This window comes from Frieseomelitta varia, unplaced genomic scaffold (genome assembly GCF_011392965.1).
Source record: "Frieseomelitta varia isolate USP_RPSP 00005682 unplaced genomic scaffold, Fvar_1.2 scaffold_32, whole genome shotgun sequence".
In the NCBI taxonomy this organism is placed as follows: domain Eukaryota; kingdom Metazoa; phylum Arthropoda; class Insecta; order Hymenoptera; family Apidae; genus Frieseomelitta; species Frieseomelitta varia.
In genome coordinates this window covers 48798-62725 of record NW_025110057.1, presented here as the reverse complement: position 1 = coordinate 62725, position 13928 = coordinate 48798, and the positions used below count along the sequence as shown (strand labels likewise).

Sequence of the window (13928 nt, the reverse complement as noted above, 5' to 3'; positions counted from 1 at the left end):
TTTTTTGTGCGATCGGACGAGAAAAAGGCGGGCACGAGCTCGGGGCAGGATTATTCGATGCGCGGCTTTTTCCAGTCAAATTTTTTTTTTTTTTTGGTTTTTGGTTTCTTCTTCTTTTTTTTTTTTTTTTTTTATCTAAAAATGGAAGACGTAGGACAGGGCTGACGAGCGGCGGTAGCTCGATTCTAAGACGGGGACGATAGATATTATTCGCCGGTGGAAGACGACGATTACAATTCTCTGGATCATTGTCGATTTGTACTCGACCGAACAATGGAATTTTCGATGTCCATCGGCGAGATACGTGGCTCGAGAATCAACAAGAAACGTATCACATCGCGTGTGAAATACATGAATTTCTAGCCTAAAGTGTTTTAATCTGTCATTGCATAGTGATGCCAACGTATACGAAATAATAATAGTATCTCTAACGAGATATAACAATAGATACGAAAATCATAGCGTTGAAAAGATCATAGGATTGAACAACTGCATTTCGAATGTAGCTACGTGCTCAGAAAGATAGGACAGATATTATAAGACCTAATTTGGATCTCGAAAATTGTATAGTGTTAACGATCGACGAAACTGTCGATCTTCTCCCAATATAAGGTAATCCGACTGAAGCGTACAGATTTATTCGTCCTAAAATGGATAAATAATACATCCTTGCTCTATCCTATATATAAAACACCTGCGTTCGATAATTCTAAATGGCCTCGATTCGCATGCAACGAGAAGACGAGGAAATTACTAGAAAATCGGCGAAGAAACATCGTTAACTCGCACTAATCGCAAGGATCCACTGATCCACTTTTTAAAGAGGGAACGATCACAGGAACGAACACAGGTAAATAATATCGTTCAAGCCCATTTAATCTATTCGAAGGGAGAAAAAAATCCGAGAGCCAAAATAGCATGCAAAATCGTCCACGGAGGCACGAAAAACGCCTCCTCCACGAGAATATACTATCGTATTTGTTCCGTACATTTCGGTAATTTCGAGAAGAACCACGACTAGGGGAGCACACCGCGCGTATGGCAGGAACACATTTGTTGTGCCGGTGACGGCGCACGTCGCGACGACCCGTACTCCTTCGTGCATATGAATCTTATCACTGATTTAAAGCCACGCTGACTCGGTGCTCGGTTCACGCAGGTTACCCAGGCTCGCCTTGTCGTAAAGATCGTTCGCGAAAAAAGGAGCGAACTGACAGACATCATGCTCGATCATCGTCCGGTTACCGCGGCCGTTAAAATCGACGTCGGGTGAAACGGTCCGACGCTACCCTACATCGTCGTTCGCGCGTTCAAGCGAATTTCCTTTCGGGTAATAAAACTCGCGAATGCTAAAAGAAACTCGACCGCGATCCTCAGGAGGCCAATGGAAAATCTTCGTTTCAGACGGGCGAAATTGTCGCGGAATAATTGGATAAACCAATTTCAAAGCTTGATGATTCACAAAGCGATCCGATAATCGAGAAACGATCAATTACTTTCGAGGAAATTTGTACTCGTGTGTCGTCAGTTAGAAGTCGAGATTTTGTTTATAACCGCGCGATGTTATTCGAGAGAGAATAGCGGATAAAGATTGACGGTTGCGGCTCAATCGAAATTCTATTTCGGAAGTAATTTCTCGGCAAGTTTCTCCCGGAGGTGGTGAAAGATCAGGGAGGGCTAATTCGCGAGTTAATGGACGATTAACGCAGTAATGGGTCGGCGGAAGTCGGTCGACCGCTGAAAAATGGAAACTCGTTGGGAGGACGGGGGACAAGGGGGAGAGGGGCCACGTTTAATGGAACCTTCCCGGGTCCAGAATCAGTGGGCTGATTAAAATTAGACGCGAGGGTTTCAATTTTCGTGGGGTGGCGGGAAGAGTTTTTAAATAAATTTCAGCGTGAAAGGGAAGGTCAACGGAGAATGGTCCGCTGAATTAATAGCCGATTAACGGAGGTGGCAGATGGAAACGAAGGACGAAGAAAAGATGGGGAAGGATGGACTGCTGAAGAAAGTCTGTGGTTTCGAAGGGAGGAACGACACTTAATGGGGTTTCGATGGGGTCCTGTCCTCGATCTGCCAGCCGACAGGATCGTCTATCACTTCTCATTTTCCCTCGTTAACGTCGCTCCCTCGTTGATTTACGAGTCTGCGCCGCGTCTTCTTAAAGTCGATAAAGCCTTCGATTCACAACATCGAAGCATATCCCAACCTCACAACCCTTGTTCTTCTCCCGTTGAAAATACTCTATAATTCGATACGGTGGTAGTCAAACAGAGACATTTCCCAACAGACAATTTAAATAACACGGATCTTTGTCTTCAGATTATCCACGGACGACAAAATTCGAAAATTCTATCACTAAGCCTTTCAATTCACTCATTCTGTTAGAATTTTACCGATCTTTACACAGTAACTGCCCTACAGCGTTAAAATTCTTTTCTGCACAGATATAATGTCTGCAAATTGTATGAAAATCCTACCGACCACTTTAATTACAGCTGTGTCAATATTGCTATCGCTTTTGCTAATTATGCTTGCTGTGACAATATTGTATGATCGTTCGCATCTATTTTCTCTAGCATGAATAAATTAAATTTCCACGTACGAGTGCAAGCATCTTGTCACATTCTCGAGCCACAACTCGTCTTATCTCGATTGCGATACTGTCAGAAGCATCGTTGAGAAAAACTCGTGGAAGTCGATATCACAGGGTGGAACTATTAACTACTCCGCGTGCTTCGAAGAATGAGAAAGAGAGAGAGAAAGAGAGAGAGAGAGAGAGAGAGGAAGACTTAAGAGAAAATTCGAAAAAAAGGCCGCTCGACTGAATGAAAAGAGAGGTAATATCCTAAGGCCGATCTAGTGATCTAGTGATTTCTTTGTCTCGAAGACAAAACGCCAGGCTCGCCGTGCCCGATCGAATGGCTCAAAATTATTATTATCTCCCGGTGGAGCACGTCGAGCCCTACGGCGGATACCTCTCTCTGAATTAGAATCATTACACTACGACATCGATTTAGAATTCGCCAGCAGGAGACAATAGATTAAGGCTAGAAGATAATTTCAATTAGACCGTGGAACCCCGCGACCGAACGCTGGTCGAGGGGGTAGACCGATAACGACTCGATCGGTAATGATCTATACAGACGACTAAGTTCTACGGATAGAATCTTTCCGAGGCTTCGCCTCGATTGGTGTTCGAAGAGAACGAAATCGTTTCGACGCGACTCGTTTCGACCTCTCGACAAAATCCCAGCCAAGAGGATCCTCCGACAAAATTGATATGGTTCGACGCTCGTACAAATCACTGTGGAACGAGGAGTTGGACGCGCTTTCGTCTCTCCTCCCCCGCGAAACAGAAGAAGCAGATCACAGAAAAAACGTATCACAAAGAAAAAGCACCATAATTCTGCGATCGCACGCGAATTCCCCCGCGTGTTCGTTTCGATTCTGGCGTCGATTTTTGGCGTGGAGCGAAATGCCACGGAGGAGATACACGCGAGATCCTCGAGAAACACGGACCTTCGAACGACGAAGCAGAGAAGCCTCCGAGAGGCTCCCAGCGTTTTCCATCCGATCGAACGGATTTTGGGGAAGTTCCAAGTATCACCTGCGTTCTACGTTCGTCTCTTTTATTTATTACCTCTATTTTATCGCGCGACGCGATAGGAAAGCTGCCGGCAATCGTGAGAACGGCAGACTGCAATATCCATTCTCTCGACATTTTCTGCTTTTCGCCGAGCTGAGCGTTCGAAGAGACGCGAACCGATAAACCGCGGTTCTCTTCGATCGCTTCGCCTCCTACATTCTATTCGATTGGCGCCTGCTCCTTTCTTCGAATTCGCTACACGACATCTCCTACAACACGGATTCTTTTAACACGGAAGGAAAAGCGAGCACGGATCTCTGCCGAGGGAGGAAGAAATCCAAGCGAGAGAAACAGATACAGAACGTACGTATATCTGTCCGATTGATTCGCCCGTCCCAGGCAACGTTCGAAACGATAGATTTGTCTAGTCTTTCTTATCGAGCGCGCCGAATGATCCGTAGCGCGTGCGCGTGCACACACGCGTGGCGATATAAATAGCGAGGGAGTAATATCACCGAGGAAAGTGAAATTTGGAGTGCACACGAGTTCGAAATTTCGAACCCTCGCTGGCAGTGCTTGCGCAGGAGAGCCCCGACACCCACCACGGGGCGCCGTGCTCAACAACCGGGATTCGATGTCACGAACAACCACGATATTTTTCGTTGTCGCGGTTCCGCGTTTTGTTCGGACGATCTGTTAACAATCCGTTGTGTGTCTGGAGTGCAGCAGACGATTTGCTAACTGGCCACGGATTTTTCAGACGTTATCGCGGATGATATTTATTCCAAGGTGAATCCTCAATTCCCGACGGCCAAGAATACACGATCGAACTCTCTTCGTTCTTTTCGTGCATGCTCGTGCAAATAATTGATTTAATCAAAGTCCATTGATTCTTCTACGTACTAGACGTACAAGAGTTCACTTCGTCGAGCATTAAATAAAATTTAGTTCAAACAAACGAGGGTTCTATGTAAATGGAATTTCACCAGTGATTAATTAAATAGTTACGAAATTTAGATTTCAGATTTCGATTTGGAATTTTCGATCTTGTTGCATCGGTCCTTTTCTTTAATCAGTTGTTCAAAAATGAACGTTAATAAATTTCTTTCGCATTTTCGGCCAGTTAACGCGGCGTTGCTGCTACGTACTTGTAACTTGGCCAATCCACCAAGTAAGTTCGAGTAAATTCGGGCCACGCTAGTTCCAAGTGAAGAGACGACTTGAATACGTAATCGAATCCCGGGAATTAATCTCGAAGCGACTCGTTGACCGAATCGTAGCCACAAACGATCGCTCGGATCGTCGAGATCCAGTCTCGAGCGAATTCTAGGACACAGGCTGGCTCCTCGATCGGAACACAAACTTTGTTTCGGTTCTAACACCGGATTCGTACGCGTCAATCTCTGGTCGGTGGAGCGGAGGCAGATTCGTTCGATCGAACGGTGCAACGAAGATCGACACGAACCGCTTTGTCGTCGATGAATCGAAGAGTTCGAAGTCTAATAATCTAACGAGAACAACGAGAGCAAGAACCTCAAGAGTTCGAGAAGATCCCTCGTAATACACAGACTAGGCCCAGACGATCGAAATTAGTGTCGGAAGTTAGACCGATCGATCAGTCCATGGGACCAGGCTGTCGTCGAGTCCCCCTAAGATATGGAACGCTCAGTCTTCTACTGACGAGACAACGTCTTCTCGTCGCCTCGTGATCGAGACCACGAGGCAAACAAAGGTCCCTGACATCCTCGTACCTCCTCTATGATATGATTTCGATTCGCGAGACTTCCATCCACATGGAATTCGAATAAAATGCAAATGGACAAATTGGACAATCGCGCCAATTAATCAAAACCAAATTCAGCATCTCCCTGAAATCTGAAACTGAAACTCTCTCGAGTGAAGAATTCACTCCGGGGAGATCTCGAACGAAGAACTCGCCGAAGAAACGCAGGGGGTGCGGCAACAGGGTGGAAACTCGCGACTTGCACAGACCAATAAATCTCGACGGCGGGTCAAGCTGAAAGGAACGAACGGTTCGATGGGATCGCTGTCCCGAGCTCGGCTCACACCCTCGTCTCGTTGTAGGGGCTGGGGGAGCTGGTGCCCTGGCGACATTGCCGATCACTGTCACCGGGCACGTTAAATGCAACATTCGGCACCGTGCTCGGGTCAACCGGCTGGTAATGGGACTGGGCCGGCTGACCGCTCGGCTGCGAATGATGGGATGAAAGCGAGGGTGGACCCTCGCTTATGGAAGTCGTCGAGGCGAGAATACGGCGACCGCGTACCTGGTAACGTTGGGGGTAGCAGCGGCCGCAGCAGGCGTGCAGCAGGCCGCCCCTCGAGGCAGTGCTGTGCGCGGGTGAGGTCAGGGGCGACGGCGAGCCTGGCCTCTTCGGGGCACCGTTGTAGGGCACCTCCATCTCCACGAACTCGCGATCCTGCAACAGAAATTATTCGTTCTTTCATTAGTAAAACGTGCGTTTGTGGAAGAAATGGAATCTTTTCGCTGGTGGATACAGAGTCCAAGTTTGGATTGTGATAATGTGCTTTTCGAAATTGTTGACGGGAAAATTGCACGTGTTATTAGAAACACATGCGTTCATGTATGGCTGAAATTAACACGTTCCTTTTTTGCATCGCGGCGAATTAATCAATAATGATCGTATCTGCCAAAAAAATATAATATAATAAAATTTTTGATTGTACAAATTATGTAACAAACCCAGCATTGACCAGCCAAGGGAGTTGAAAAATAAAAAATTTTCAATTTCATTCAATTCTGAAAAAAAAAAAGACAGCAAGTAACCTAATATTTCTATACACGAACGAATACGTAAAGAAGAAGAAATCGAAGAGATTAGCCTATTTCGTACACAGCAAGTTTCTTCTTCCTTTTTTTTTTTTTTTTTTAGATCAAGGATATAGTTCTCTAAGTTTATTCCTAAGCTGGGTAGAGCCTCTTGCCACTGAGTTTACAGCGTCGTAATTTACCCGCGTCCGAAGTTGTGTTCCAACTTTTATAATTCACGATACTCCATCAATATCTCGTTACCCATAAATTCTTCAGATCCCATTTTCCCACGCAAATTTGTAACCCCATATTTCGTCGCGCCTTTTGTTTGCTTGGAAATCTTGTACATTCTTAATCAAACGCCAATGCGATCAAGTAGATTATACACACACGGCGTTACGTAATCTCACTTCAGTGATCTTCTGTGAAATCTAAATTGTATTTCGTGCCCCTTTTCATTAAGGAGAACCTACTTTTTTTTTCTAATCTTTACTTTTCATCGAAGTCAAGTATATTGAAAATTACACGCGCCGCATACCAGTTCGTTTGCAGTAGATAGGGTACGTGCCTTGTCAGACAACACACTCCTCATTCGGTTGCAAGATAAATTGCTCCTCTCTTCGATGATGATATAGTGTAATTACTTGAAAATTAGACCACGGTTTACTCTTGCATCTTAGTTTGATAATTGATAACATTTGATTAGCAAGATTAACAAAATACAGATTACAGATTTCTGCTTCACAATTTTATAACTTTCCTTTTTAATAGAACAGTCAGGTAATTTGGAATTTGTGAGATTTGACTCGCTGATATTACGCTAAAGAAAATTTAAAAAATTATATTTGTCAAGAGCAACGAATGAATAAACAAAATATCTCCTCACGCGAGGATATCTGTCATAGCAAAACTGACAACAATAATCCGACATTTTTCTACTTTACGAAAATAAAAGTCTGCCTTATGTGTCAGAATAAGAATCTACGGCGTCTGCATCGTTAAAAATATAACGTTATATTGGATCGTAACGGCAATCTCCGATTCGCGAAATCGCAACGGACGCCGTATCACTCGTCCGTGTCAGACTTTGGATGGAACTTTCGAAACTAAACTTAGAACGGACAATAAAACGCGCGGAAAGAAGAAAAAGGGAGTACGGAGAAAAATAGTTTCCAGGGCAAACGTTGTTCGCGTTTCGACGGGGGCGGGAGAATTCGCGCCGGGGCCATTTCCAGCGAGTGCCATTGTTGTCGGGCCAAACTTTGGTCCGCCGTGTATTGCTCGAATAGTGTTGCAAGTTGTTTCACCGCTCGAATTACATAGCCAGTGGGAGAAGCACGCGTTTATGCGAGGGCTCGTTGTTACCCTCGTGTCCTGGCTATTTCCGTTAGGATTTCGCATATAATCACGTCGGAAATACACACCTCGAACTTCGTCGAAACTCTGTCGCGATTCCATCAACTGTTTCCATTTATTACTTTCAGTTTAAGTGATTACGCCACTTTGAAATTGCTAATCTCTCGCGAGAACGGAATGAAGTTGAAAGAAAATTGTGCGACAAGCGAATGTTTCTATTCATTTTTTGAAATGCTAAGATGTTACTTTTTTTCAACGTTATTAAAATATCACTTATTTATTATTATTTATTTTTATTTTTTTATTATTATTTATTTCACGACGTTTAAAGTTAAAGTATTAACTTTATTTATTCAAGTATTAATATCAAATTCACGGTATTGCTTATTAATTTTGAATATTAAAATTCATGATCAATGAAACAAAGTTGCAAAGACAGCCTTTGTTTTACAAGTCTATCTTTTTTTTTTTTTTTTCTTTCGCGATAACTTACTGACACTACGCTACAGAAGAAGGATTAAACTGCAGAAGAAAGTAAAAGGTTTCTAGCTTCTACATGAGATTCACTCGGGGAGCAAGTTAAATGAAGTTTAAAACCCCGAGTAGACACGAGTGAACTGCTAATTTCTCAAACTGCCGTGGAATTTATCGATAAAGAATTTTTAGGAATGTTTGTTTGTGGCCAGTGTTTAAGATGATAGATTGGAAAGCGACTCGTTCGTGTATAACTACGTTTATGTACAAGGTTATACTGTGTCGCGACTAACTCGGGAAACGCGGTGAACTCGTGGACGATTGGTCGAAGTTAACGTCTCGAGGATGTCTCCGAATTTTCTAAAAGCTCGCTGCTTTCTTTGCTATTAGGAAAACTCGGTGCCCGTCTCTAATTGACCGAGTCGTTTTTTGAGTTTTAGCCAATTAGGTTGTCACGAAATTACACCGCCTACTCCTTGCGTTCGTTATGCGCTTTCCTCCGAGGGGACCGATTTCCCTGATTTATGGCGATGTAGCCTCTTACTTACTTTCTCCAAGTGTTTCCCAGACGCAGATCTGGATGAGCCCTTAGGAGACCTAGAGTTTTACGACGCTTCGCAGAGATGTTTTGTGGCCGAATTTCTAAAACTACAAGTGCGAAACGTCTGGTCTTTACGCACTGTGAGAACTAAACTTTCCAATTCAATAGCGCAGGCGACTCGTGAGTCGTAAATTCTCCTAACTTCTTGTCTGAGAAACCGAGTTTCTCCGACATCTGCTAGCCGCTACAAATCGGTTAACGATAAAACGAAGGAAAAAAAAGAAAAGGAAAGAAGAACTAATCAACTTAAAACAAACATCCATAAAGTCCAACCGCAAAAGTAAAGCAGTTCGTTCGCAGTGAGGATCGATTGAGAACGATGGAAAATCTGTCGCACGAGTGTTTAACCTAAGTGAACCGGAGGTTCGAAAGGGCCAATCCGAACCTCTTTCCGAGTGGTTCTTCAGAAGAGATCGCGTGGTCTGTTCGATTCTACTCCGCGTGCTTGGAGAAGATGTTGACTCTCGCGGAACTGACGTCGAGATCACTCGAGAGAACCTCCCATTTCTCTCTATTCGCATCTAATGTATCGTCGATTATTAACAGTGGCGATCGAGTGGTCGAACATCCATCTTGTTTGGACTTTTCCATCTGACTCTCGTTTCTTGTTTGTTGCCATTTGCAAAAATCGTAGATCACGCTGATAAATTATATTATTTATTAGTCTAGTGGATAATTAGTGTACAGGGAGAATTTTAGTTATTAGTGTACTTGTGGAGAAGACAGATATTTTTCATTATTTTTAGGCGTACAATCAGCTCCCAAAGTGGGCCCCACAAGTTACGAAACCTTGTATAAAAGGTCGATACCTTGGGACAAGTGCTATATTTTAAAACTGAAGAAATTTAATCATAATAACATCTATACCTGTACATCTATACCTAATAATCTACGAGCGCAATATACAACATTAACAATTGTATTGCAAAATGCAAGTGCAATTTTATCTATCCATCGATCGATAATAAAATAAGAAAATGCTTGTAGTACGGAACGATCGAGGTGACTTTTCAATATCCTCGGCGTTTAAACGCCGTACCATAAAATACCATTGAAATGATATTACTGAAATGCTATTATCGCCATCCGTCCTACGCTCCATTGCACTGGCAATCTTTCTGCGAAAATCGATCATCCACAATCCAGATCACACCGGGGCGAAAGTACATTACCGGGTGGTCTAATGGAGGCAAAAGTTAAAGTGTCCGAGAGAAGACGTACGTACGTACGCGCGATCGGCGTCAGCTTTCCGAGCAGATGGCCCAGCAGATGGTTATGACCGTTATCCGCGCGGAATACTTTTCACCTCGCCAAACGTTTCGCCTATTGATTGGCGTTTACTCGTCGATAGACGAGGTCTATCGACTGAACGAACGTGGAAATCGCGGCGACGATTGCGAATCAAACGACAGCGGGTCCCGTTCCAATCAGATGGGTCGCGAAACGGTTGCGTTACATTCACATTCACGACGTTCGTTCGATACCGCCCCCGCCGTTGGTGGTGATATTTAAATTTCATGAATAGCAAGTAGTCTCGCGGCGGGTCGTAGGCGACCTGGAAAATTCGGATTATTTTACACGGATGGCAGGGAGAGGAGCAGGGAGATGTTTATTCCGGCAGCGGGTCGTGAAAAATATTCTGCACGCCGCGAGCGAGCGCGAGAGAAAGAAGGGGCACTTGTAAAAGAAGACGGTACTTGTAAATGAAAGAGAGAAAGAGAGAGAGACTTTCGCGGACGATCCGCGGCTTTATTCGCGTCTGTATTTCCGACGTCTCCGTCGTTTCTCCCGGATTAAACTCGTCAGAGCCTCTTATTTTCGTAGCCAGCGAGCGTGGAAATAAAACGCACTGGAGACCGACAAAAGACGCTCTTCAAACCTGCGCCCCTCTATTATTTTCACCGGATTGGTTTGGCTCTGCGGATCGACGAAAGGTACGACTCAAAGAAGAATTCGTCCTTGTCGTTGGACGAGATTCTCGACAGGATCCTTCGGATAGATTCGTTAGTCGTTAGGGGATGCTGAGGATGTACCCGACAAGAGGAGAAATTGCGAGTGGCTATTGATCAAGGCTCCGAGAGTTCTCGGTGATAACGTTCGCCACGGAAAGGGCCAAGGAATAGGCAAGCCAAGGAAAACGCGGCCGTATGTGTTTCAGAACTTTGTCTCAAAAGCGGGCAACTTGTACGGTTCTTTGGAGCACATACTGGAGCAAGGATACATGCTCCACTTTGATCAACGGGACAAAAGGGAGCTGTGGTTCGGTAATGCCGCCGATCAATCTCTTCGCTTGTAAGAAAGCTGCGGCTGCAAAGGAAAAACAACCTCTCTCTCTCTCTCTTTCTATTTGTTTCCCCGGACAATTCGTTCGGCAACAAACAACGGTTCGACAAACCGACAATGGCGATTTTCCATTATTAAACGGGATGAGAGTCTTAGGAACGAGAGCCGTAACTATCGGAGAACGAAGATGTTCAACGATGGCAAAAATAGAGGGAGAAGTTTCGGGAGAGAGAAGCTTAATTAATACACAATGAGTCGCTGAGTGGCCGAGGGAAAAAGTTCGCGTCCGAGTTTACCGAGAATATCGAACTATCATTCATTCTACTTTCCAGGTTGATAAATATAAATTGCACTTGGTCGAACTGTCGGCGCGAGTGCGATTTTTCGCGGGGCAAGCAACTCTCGAGTTGAAAATCCAGCGAAGAAAGACACTGTCGAGCCAGTTCGAATGGAACTTTGGCCTTGCAAACGGGATACTCAACACCGCGTGGCAGTCAATTTCAACGATCTAAGCAAACAAATATAAGAGGAAGGTTTCCTGTGTGGGATCACTTAAGAAAATATCTCTATAAATCAGAGACGCGTTGATGCGAATTATATTTCTCAAATGGCATCAATGGTCTGGGAAACTGATTTGTTTATCTTCTTTCTTTTTAAATTTATTAAAATAAATATGTTTATAAAATTTTTTTATTTAAATCTCAGGTATCCTAAACTATTTCTCGTCGTTTCAAATAAGGACTTTAATTCAAAAACATACTTACGTACTATAGTATATAAAAAAAGAAATGAAAAATAGCATTTTATATAAAAAGCTTTTTACGTACTGAGGACATCGAAGTATGTACTTATCAGTAGCTGTCAGATTTTGGAATGTGTATTTTAGTTTGAGCCAAAATTTTTTTAAGTTTTATTACAAAACGATAAAAGTACAATATTTTATGTTTATCGTGTTATTGTTCCTCCATTTTCCCGAGAGTCTCGTAATATATTTCCAAAACTTCGTTCGAGATGAATATTTGTCGAACGAAATCTTTCACCGCGAAGAAGATTTTTTTCTTTAATGAAAAGAATGGGACACTCCAATCGAATTCTGCGCGCAAACCTAATACTTTAGAAATCGAAAAGATTTTTGAGTTATTTTCGAAACGTTGCTTTTCGCATCTCGTCCGACTGGATCCCCCAAAATTGGCCACCAGTGCGTCAAATCCCATCGCTGTTAGAAAAATATACAGTTTCTATGGAGTGTGACGTCAGCGAGAACAAGAGCGAGCAGATCCGCGCGAAAAAAGAAGAAATCGCGCGCCGGAGAATGCCGGCCTCTATAAACAGCCTGACGGCCGCTATTTCTGTTTGCCGACGGATTGTAAAGGTAGTTATAAACGCCAACTGACCTCTCTAAGATAGTGACGCGTGTCATGACACCGTTTCGGAGGTCCACCAATTGCGTCTTTCTATTTAGCGCAGCCATTGATCTAAACCGTCTCGCGTCGCGGGTCGTCCAGCTGCACGCGTTCAAATATAAATTAAACAAATTCCCGCAGTCACGCCGGCTCGCCTCCGTTTCCCGCGCGGTTTAATGGCTCGGAATCGAGCGGCGGATTTCGTTTTCCGATCCAACTGTTGCGACAACGATTGCATCGAACCGGCGAGGGACCTACGTCCCTTTCGAAACGGTGTTAAACTCCATTTCGACAAGTCGAAAGAATCCTACTGGCGCGGCAATAATCGAGACTAGAAAGTTCGAATTTTTACACGTACCGCTAGAAATTTTTGTTACAAACGTTCATCAGCTTCTTTGATATTCTTTCACTTGTGACTTTAATCGTAAAAGGATAAAAAGAAGAGAAATAGAAGAATTCATTTCGAGAAGCTTCTCCTCTCACTGGAAAGAAGAAATAAAATACCCTGTTCTTTTAAATTTCAAGAACACCAATTTTTAAATTGAATCAACATCGAACACCTCTCGAGATAATGCTTCGCAAAGCATTGAATATGAAATGAAGAAAAAAAAAAAGAGAGAGGGAAAGCAGATAAAATGGTCTGGTATAAAACATGAAATTAAATATTGTACTATTGCGACTACATATACTTCGCTCTGAATACTTTATACATTTTTGCATTACAGCTTGTATCCTTTGCAACTTTAAACTTCCTACAAACAAAAGACATCCCCAATCACAGTCGTGATAACAACGATGTTTTATAATAATAGCTATTATTGTATTCCATTGGTAGTATTGTGTTTCACAACGAAGCACGTGGAGAAAGTACAGTTAACAAATTTATAAAAAATCTAACCTTCAAATTTGCACATTTAAGCATAATGTAATTAATAAAATTAAATTTACGACGCGTGTATTTTTTGTTCTTATTCTTTTTGGACAGATATATGTACATATACTGTTATTAATTTTTGTTCTAATTAATTCGTTACAGAACACTCGATTGTATTATTATTGTTGATATATTGTCACGATATCGTATTGATTTCTTCAACATTCACAAAAATTGAGATCGCGCCCGCCGAAGAGGATGAATTTCGTTCCATCGCGTGTTTCAGTCCGGTGACGAAGACGCATACGCGCACGACGCCATTTTAGAAGCGCAGCGACTGCAAGACGCGGTGGCCAGGATGGATATGGCATTCCCCGCTTAATAGAGGCGGCGATCAACGTTCGTAAATTTAGCCGTGCCCCATAAATAACTCGCCACGTCGACCAGACCCTTTCCGAAACACCGCGCACTTGTCGCCATTTCATGGATGTTCTTATCCTGCCTACAATCCTACCCGAAAAAAACTCCTGCCATCGCCATTCCGTTACGTACCG

General features: G+C 43.4%; 1 protein-coding gene across 1 annotated transcript in view; it reads right to left on the bottom strand.

The window, feature by feature from the left end:
- The window catches only part of LOC122530000 (potassium voltage-gated channel protein Shal-like), a 53529-nt gene that overhangs the window by 25144 nt on the left and 14457 nt on the right, over positions 1–13928 (bottom strand). The window contains exon 3 of the mRNA XM_043656597.1: positions 5878–6030. Coding sequence (XP_043512532.1) covers positions 5878–6030 — 153 coding nt within the window. The remainder of the gene's footprint in view (positions 1–5877; positions 6031–13928) is intronic.